Source organism: Oncorhynchus mykiss, chromosome 8 (genome assembly GCF_013265735.2).
Source record: "Oncorhynchus mykiss isolate Arlee chromosome 8, USDA_OmykA_1.1, whole genome shotgun sequence".
In the NCBI taxonomy this organism is placed as follows: domain Eukaryota; kingdom Metazoa; phylum Chordata; class Actinopteri; order Salmoniformes; family Salmonidae; genus Oncorhynchus; species Oncorhynchus mykiss.
Window position 1 is genome coordinate 10,784,872 of NC_048572.1, and position 8,983 is coordinate 10,793,854.

The window sequence follows — 8,983 nt, forward strand, 5'->3', positions numbered from 1 at the left end:
AGAAAGGGTGTTGACCAGACTCCAGAGAGAAAGGGTGTTGACCAGACTCCAGAGAGAAAGGGTGTTGACTAGACTCCAGAGAGAGGTGTGTGTGTGTGTGTGTGTGTGTGTGTGTGTGTGTGTGTGTGTGTGTGTGTGACACGTGGCTGGCTGAAGTAGAGTGTGGCGAGAGGAGGGATGGGCGAGAGAAGAGGGTGGGGAAGGGGGAGGAAAGAGAAGGGGATGAGAGCCATGTGGTTGATGTTTGTAAATAGTATACAGCGTTGCTCTGGTATTGTAGTGGGGAGGAGGGAAGAGAGATCAGTAGACAGGCCACACATGAGCAGGGACACAGAAATCACATGCACACACTAAAACAGAGAAATACACACATGCACACCAAACACACACACACACACACAAATAAATCAAAACACTCACTCACGCTCGCTGCCTGCCACTCCGCAGCTGCACCAGTTTCCATGGCAACGGTGGCAAAAGATTTTGGAAGAGCAGAGTGTGTGTGTGTGTGTGTTCATATCCACTTGAAGTGTGTGTGCGAGTGGTTGTGGTGAGATTTATATAGATTGCTGAGGCAATGGATTCTAAGGACTCAGCTCTTTTCCCTTTGAGAGACAGACACTAGTCTGTCAGGGCAGTCAAATAAACAGAGATGGTAAGATAGGAGCTTGATGGGGCTCTTAAAGGGCAATTCCACCAATTTTCATTATCTCCCGCACCATACCAGTGTCCACACGTGAAAACTAGGCGTTTCTATGATCTGTGTTTTAAAAAGAGAAGAAAAGTCCTAAAAAAATGCTTCTCTGTGACATCACAGGGTAGGATTAAATGTAAGAAAAACAATGATTTTCAAAACCTACAACTACTTTTTAGCTCGAGGGAGGGTATTGTCTTGCTCCCCACGTCCCAGCGTGTCTCATAGTTTAAAAAAATAATTGTTTTTCAAATTCTTTCATTTCTTTATATTTCTTTCTACAAAATGTAGAAATGCGTTGTTTTCACATATGTTGACACTGGTATTGTGCTGGAGATAAATTAAACTGAGGTTGAAAAGTGGTGGAATTGACCTTTAATGATACAACCCCTACTCAGACAGACAGATGGAGAGAAACAGTACACAAACCTGGTATTGATTTATATTCTACTACATGTTTGCTTTGGCAATGTTACTTCTCACATTTTTCATGACAATAAAGCTTCTTGAATTTAAAGTGAGTGAGTGAGTGAGTCAGAAAGAGAGACATACAAAAAGACAGAGATATTCAAATACTTCCACTGATGTGTAGTTCACAGTATCAGTGGCGACGAATGACTCATGTCCACACACAGAGGTGTTTATTTTCAATGTCTATTTATTTGTCAAAATGAGGTATTTCAAAGTGCTGAGTTGGAGCACTACATGTAAATTATATGAACGAAGAAAAAACCTTATATCCGTTCACCCAGAAAGGTCTATGCACCCGACAGTTACAAATACTTAAACAAATGGGGAGAAATAAAGAGAAAGGAAAAGATGGTAGAACACATTTTTTGATAAGAGAGAGAAAGAAAAAAAAGGACGAGATAAAGAGATATCTACCGAGAACTCATTTTCCGTACGAAAATATAACTATCAAATGTAGTATGTATCACAGTCACACTAAAGGGTCATAAAGGTGTAGAATTGGAATCATGGTACAATACAAAGCAGGGGGGGGGGACGTTTTATATTACAAAGTTTTGTTGCCCTCGAGGCATTGCAGTACTTCTTTAATAAAGTTTCCAGTCTAGTTATTGGCAGCTTTTGGACAGAATATGTATAAAAACTCAAAGATAAAAATGTATATAAAACAAGGCAGATTCTGAGTGTATTTGTCTGTTATTTACAGTACTGTTATTTACAAAAGTGTCGGCTAGCAAGGTGCACATTATACCGCGGTTTCCTGGTGTACAGGTGTCTTCTGTTTGCAGCTGTGAAGGCGTAGAAAGCATTTTCTGCTACTAAGTGTGAACTTTGAACTCTCCAACCAACTCTGACGCTATGCCCAGTGTGTATTCATTAGGCACACAATGGAGCAAAATGGAATGAAACAGAGAGGGAATACCTGATCGTGTCCATTTAGAAATGCTTATTTTCACTTTCCGTTGCAAAACATTTTGCCACGATGTGCCCTCATGAACAAGACCCCTTTGAAAGTCACCTGGTTTGGGTTAGGGCTATAAGTGTCACATTGAGTACAACAAGAAACAAGAAACAATAAGAAATAGAGAGAGGACCCCTCTCCCTTCTCCTCCCTCGTTCCATTCTCTTCTTTCCTTCTTCCCAATGTGACCGGATTGAAAAACGTAGAACCCTCAACATTCTTAACGTCAACAAATGTGCAAAAAAAGTGGCGTCAGTGAATGTCCCGTCCACCCCGTCATTTGTCGCTCACGTGTTTGTGTGTGTGTCTGTGTGTGTGTGTACATATATATAAGTTGAGACAAAGCGAGGGGGAGAGGGGTCATCTGGGTGTGTCTGAGTGTATATATATGTGTGTGTGTATGTGTGTGTGTGTATGTGTCTATGTCCGTGTGTATATATCAAATCAAATTTTTATTTGTTACATGCGCCGAATACAACCTTACAGTCAAATGCTTACTTACAAGCCCTTAACCAACAATGCAGTTTTAAGAAAAGCATTTTTTATATATGTGTGTGTGTCTATGTCTCTGTGTGTGTGTGTGTGTGTGTGTGTGTGTGTGTGTGCGTCATGTGCCACTAAAAAGTCTTAGCAAGTCCTGGCCTGCTCGAGTCGCTTCATTAGCTGGTGCCTCCGTGCCTGCAGCCTGTCCTTCTCCTGAGTCAGCCGCAGTTCATCCGTCTCCAGCGAGGACACATACTCCGCCGCTTTCTTCAAGATCAGCACCTTGGCCGCCTTCTCGTTCCTCGCCAGTTCGGGCACATGATCGCGGAGCGTGAGGAAACTTGAGCGCAGGTCGTTGCGCCGCTGGCGTTCCAGGATATTGTGGTTTCGCCGCCGTTCGGAGTCTTCGGAGTCGGAGTTACCGGAGGAGCCGCCCCGTGGGCTACTGGCACCGCTGGCGTGGCGTTTGGATCTAGAACCCAGCATTGTTGATGATGACACGGTCAGGGAGCCGCAGAACGTCGAGGATGATGGCGATGATGATGAAGAGGTGGCACGGGAGTATTGACGAGGAGCGTTAGATGACTTGTGTTTCTTGGAGGGGGGCGCGTGGTCGTCGTCAGAGGCGTACGGTGAGGGAGCGGCGTAGTTGTGCTGCTGCTGGTGGACCGAGCTCCGCTTGAGGATCAACTCCTGCCCATGACAGTTTGACCCCGCAGACCCCCGGTTGCTGACGAATCGGCTCACAACACCAGATGAGACCACAGCCCCAGAAGCGGCGCCCGTCTTCGACCGCACCGAGATGGTGACCGTGCCAGTCGCCATTGGCGACAAGCCACGCCGCTTCTCCACTGTGACCACATCGATCTCTTCGCCGTCTGAGTCGTCATCGTCCTCCTCCTCATCTTCCTCCTCATCTTCGTCATCATCTTCATCATCTTCTTCTGGGAAAGGAAACAAGAAGTGTGAGTTGGTTAATCGTTCTGACTAGTCAACTGCGGGAACTATGTCACCTATGTTGCTCACAATTAATTGGTCACATACACATGGTTAGCAGATGTGAGTGTAGCGAAATGCTTGTGCTTCTAGTTCCGACAGTGCAGCAATATCTAACAATTCTACCTGTGTAAAGAAATTGAATAAGAATATATAAATACATGGATGAGCAGTGTCAGAGCGGCATAGGCTAAGATGCAATAGATAGTATAGAATAGAGTATCTACATATGAGATGGGCTCACGTGTGTGTGTGTGTGTGTGTGTGTGTGTGTGAGCATGCGTGTGTGGGAAAAGTGAGAGCATTGCTCAACTCTCTTATTGCTGACTGTCAGTCACTAATCTGGCCCACAGGCTTTTTACATGCTTCATCTTGTAGACAAGCTGGATTCGTTCTAGTTTTTCAGGCTATTCCTGCTCATCTTTATCGTCTACAGTTTGAATGTTTGAGTGGTGTCCCTGTTCACTCTCTCTTGAAAAGGTTCTGACATCCCCAGTTAGGCAGTTAGTGATGATGAAACGAGATATGCAAAGCATTTAACAGTCATATTCCTGATCAGTTTTATCTTGAGGTGTTTCAAAAAAAGTAAGTTGACCTTTTTCAATATTTACCGGCTTCTTTATCTTTAGTACACCTGAGCCAAGACATTACAGCCGTGACTTATCAGAAGACTTATCATGTAATACAAATAAAGGAATATAAATAATCATGCGCAGGCCTCTTTGAAGCTGTAAGAAGAGGAAGTGGTGGATCGTGAAGCGGCAGGTGATTGAGGCCAGCAGCACCAGTTAAAATGCCTTTGTGAAAACAGCTATCATTATCAGCTCAGTCGTTCATAAAGCAGTGAGTCATTTTACAGCTTACTGTAACCCACTTCTCACGGCCAAACCCTCGGGAGGCAGTCTCTCTCTCTCTCACACACACTGAGAAGGGAGATAGGGAGACAGTCTCTCTCTCACACACACTGAGAAGGAAGACAGTCTCTCTCTCTCTCTCACACACACTGAGAAGGGAGACAGTCTCTCTCTCTCACACACTGAGAAGGAAGACAGTCTCTCTCTCTCTCACACACACTGAGAAGTTGGCACGGGAATCAAAACACAACCACACCACAGGTTCTCAGCTGGGTGGTTATGGGGATGTCTGGCCTCTCCTCCTCTTTTCCCCCTCTCCTCTCCTCTTTTCCCAACCTCTCCCCTCCTCTTTTCTCTCTCCTATTTTCTCCCACTCTCTCTCTAGACAGACCACATGTGAAGCTGAGACAGTCTGGGCAATATGATATTTGGCTCAGGGGGAAAGTGTGTAGGTGGTACTAGTGAGTCTATCTCTAGGGGTAGATGTCAATAGTATAAAGTGGCATCCTCTCCTCGTCTCCTTTCCTCATCCTGCAATGATGTGAAAGAGCTGGTCTGGTGAAAGCCAACACCTGGTTTTCCAAAAGATCAGTGCAGATGAAGGCGAGAGGGTGAAGCGAGGGAGCCACTTTAAACTATTGACATGTATCCTTCATTGGTGTCACAGATACACATGTCACAGGTGCCTTTGGCTTCCAGGTATACTGTAGGCTATCATACTGCAAGCTATCATACTGAAGGCTATCATACTGTAGGCTATCATACTGCAAGCTATCATACTGAAGGCTATCATACTGCAAGCTATCATACTGTAGGCTATCATACTGCAAGCTATCATACTGAAGGCTATCATAATGCAAGCTATCATACTGTAGGCTATCATACTGCAAATTGTCCTACTGTAGGCTATCATACTGAAGGCTATAATACTGTAGGCTATCTAATAAGTGTTTTATGTGTCAGCATTTGATTCTTGAGCCATTCCTCTATCTGATATTGGGGGCCAAATGCCTATTATGTGCCTATAGGTATTTAACATGGAGAGGATATCTGATGGTATCTATAGACACCGTCTGTAGCTGCCTTTCAAGCATGTGGTGTGTCTACTATTCTATTTTATGGTGAGGTAAGCTCGGATAAAAGAGAGAGACGCGACTTAACACTGCCAGCGTCAGAAGAGGCCCTAGCAAATGTTTTTTTTTTTATCTCCAGGCTGGCGGGGCAGCGGGGGGAGGCGGTGGAGCGGCGCCAGAGAGACAGCTGTCGAGATGGGAGCGCCTGTTCAAAGCTGTCAGCCCCCTAAAGAAAATGGGCCCTCCCCCTCCTCTTCTCTCCAGCTCTCTTTCTTTCCCCGCGGTCCGGTCAAAGGGGGTGTGTTTTGGCAAAGCACTATAGCTCGAGCCTCGAGGCGGCGCTGCCAAGTTGGAAGTCTCTCTCTTTTTTTACTACCGTTTCACAGACGCGCCACAAAGAACTATAGTAAAGACTCACGTGTTTTTCGTTGGCCTACCAGACTTTCATGGTAGTTGCCAAACGATACATGTATGCTCAACGAAGTTGGACCATTTAAGAATGTTCGAAGAACCTATTATCCTGTTATTACAAAGGTTTTATTGTCCACTTTGTTGTTATCGACCGACCCCCTTCACAAACCACACCCACACACATCCTCAACACCGAACACAATAGTCGCTATAAATGGCATTTTACAAAATGACGTCTAGTTTACCCGGGTTGAACATTGAATTAGGCCTAAGCAATTCCACACCTATGGAGCCCTAGGTATTTCCAAATCATTGCGTAAAGTGCTTAATCATAGCCTCCAACGAACCTTATCAATAAATCCGTTTACTTCTGTACGTCTACCTGCGCGGAGGCGTCAAGTAGAGCCTACATTACCCGTCTGTTGAATTGTTCGGTGTCTTTTTGTTAGATGCCGACTGGGTCTAAATCCGTAATACACACAATCCTCCAATTTTACAGCTATCTGCCGGATGAAGCGCCTGCCTATTACATAAACCCTCTCACGCACTGCCACCACCATTTACTGCCGGCATGTGGAACGTAACTACGTAATCCGATTCTGTGCTGTCATATGAACTTTCAATCACCCCAATTAGCACTAGCCTAATAATAATAATAACAATAACAATAATGTAGCAGAATGACGTCAATTCAACAAAATAAAACAGGGTAGGTGGATGAGTATTGTGTTATTAGGGTATCTGCTGTTGTACTGTGGGCACTGTAACCAAAACAAAAGCTATTGTGCGCATTCATCCTCGCCAAAGGTATCTGCTTACCGGAGTCGCTCGGAGTTTCCTCTGCGCTACAGTGGGCAGTAGTGGCGGGGGCCGTCCCAGGTGGACATCTGCTGCTGCTGCTACCGTTTCTTTTGTTGATGGGGAAAGGGAAGACTATCGTGGGGTCCACACTCAGCTCCGGCGCCTTGGTTGTGATGGCCGCGGCGGTAGTGACATTTTTACTAACTCCACAGGCAGCCGCGGTGGAGATGGCTTTGCCTAGCTTTTCTGTGACCACCCTCTGGAGCTTTTCCCTGGCCGAGAAGCCGCTCCACATACAGTCCTGAATGATAATGGAGTTGGGGTTACTATCCAAAGCGGAGCAGCCGCCGAACAGGTCTCCGTCCGACGCGCCCCAAATATCGTCTTCGGGCAGGAACAGGAGCTCTGAAGCCCAGTCGCAGCCCAGCGGGTCGCCTAATCCAAAACCCATGGGACCTGCTGCCGAGTCGCCTCTGTCTCCCCCGGACGCGAAGGCCAGCTCCCCCGGTAGCGCCGCTCGGCTCGGGGAGAGGGGCGGCGTGGGCAGCAACTCGAATTTCTTCCAGATGTCCTCTCCGGGTGGCGCAGAGTCGGGACCGCAGAAATAGAAGTCATCCTCGCCCGGGTAGAAGCAGGGTTGTAGAGAGTCGAACTCCATGTCGGAATTTTTACCTATAATCGCCGGCATTTTATCCCACACTTGGAAATCCTGCAAAGAGGGATAGTTTAGACACAATGGAATAAGACACACACCGACATAAAGTTCCTATCGAAAAGACCAGATACCTAACACCTTATGCACAACATTCTACAGTCAGTCCTAAAAGTCTTACAGATCCATTGGAAAGCACAGAGGCCAGTGCGCGTAAAATGTGTGGAAAGTCAGTTTTACACTCTTCTTGGCATTATTCACACAATAATACCACAGTGGGCAATTATAATAACTATTAAAACACATATCTATGTTAAAGTCACATGACAATTCAATTCGTTTTAAAATTAAGGATGACCATTTTAGAGTCAATATATAGAGAAAAAACCCGGAGTCAAATAAAGTAAGCGACACTTTCACCCAAATATTGAAAGATGCTCACCTCGCGTTGACTGATGTTGTTGTGTGAGTCGTGTTTTGTCGAATCTCTCTCTCTCTCGCAGTTCAGTGATAAACTAGATTAGGAGCACACATCTACTCTTGTGTCGCACAGACAGATCTCTGACACGCATTGTGCTGGGCTATGGAGTGTTATAGCCGTCCCTCAAACCTCTCTCTGAGTTGGAGGGAAGACTCCACCCACTTAGGGGCGTGGTGAGTGTGGTAGACTGCGGCGTGAGGCGGACGGGCTGGCTGTGTCGGCTCCTATAGGGTCGTCACTAGTTACCACTGCCACAAAGTCAAAAACCTCGCAATTTCAAAAATGTATCTTCTTAAAATGTGATTTTAAACCTAAGCCTAACATGAACCCTTACTTTAAACACACTTCTATCCGTATACCTAACCCTAACATTAAATGAATACAAAAAAGCACATTTCATTTTTATAAATTTGTGGTTGTGGTAACTAGTGGAAACCCTCATATAGCCTGCGACGGGCTCCATTACCCCTCCAAAGAATATATATTATATTATCATCCCTGAGCCTCCATTATGGCGAATTTCTTTCCCTTTTCAGAAACTGTTCGGGGAAAATTGTGGACAAATGCATAGGATATAGACTTTATTTTATGTATAAAGGCTCCACTAATATATGACAATGGTTTGTTACCCAGCAACCATAGCGTTTTGATGGAAGTAGACCTGCTATTTGTTTAAAGATAATCATATCATGTCTTATACTCAATCAATCAAATGTATTTATAAAGCCCTTTTTGCATCAGCCGATGTCACAATGTGTTTATTCAGAAACCCAGTCTAAAACCCCCAAACAGCAAGCAATGCAGATGTAGAAGCACGGTTTATACTGTCTTGTTATTAGGAAAGTCACGATGTCTTGGCACACTACTCAATGCTGGAGCTGAACTCAACTCTCACTATTGTCTGGGGGCATTGAGATAACCGCATAGAATGATCAAAGAGTCGGTATCACTGCGCCCTCACGCGGACACAGGATAACAGGAGGTTGAACGCATCAATACAATTAATCGCTGGTGTATGTTATCTGCGGTGAATTGTCGAACCATTTGTTGTTCTTTATAATGAAGATAAAGTATGAACCTGTTATTTTTAACTACTATTGGCTACTGAT

General features: G+C 45.1%; 1 protein-coding gene across 2 annotated transcripts; it reads right to left on the reverse strand.

Moving 5' to 3' along the window:
• Positions 1–1,334: 1,334 nt before the first annotated feature.
• mycn (MYCN proto-oncogene, bHLH transcription factor) lies at positions 1,335–7,996 on the reverse strand. Of its 2 annotated transcripts, none has more exons than XM_021611496.2 (3): positions 7,836–7,996; positions 6,760–7,450; positions 1,335–3,547 (listed from the first exon to the last, which is right to left on the reverse strand). In XM_021611496.2, the coding sequence occupies exons 2-3, from the start codon at positions 7,427–7,429 to the stop codon at positions 2,751–2,753; spliced, it is 1,467 nt and encodes a 488-aa protein (XP_021467171.2). In that variant the 5' UTR covers positions 7,430–7,450; positions 7,836–7,996; the 3' UTR covers positions 1,335–2,750. The 2 variants fall into 2 exon arrangements, with proteins under 2 accessions (XP_021467171.2, XP_021467170.2); XM_021611495.2 differs by having other exon boundaries at positions 1,335–3,550.
• Positions 7,997–8,983: the final 987 nt, after the last annotated feature.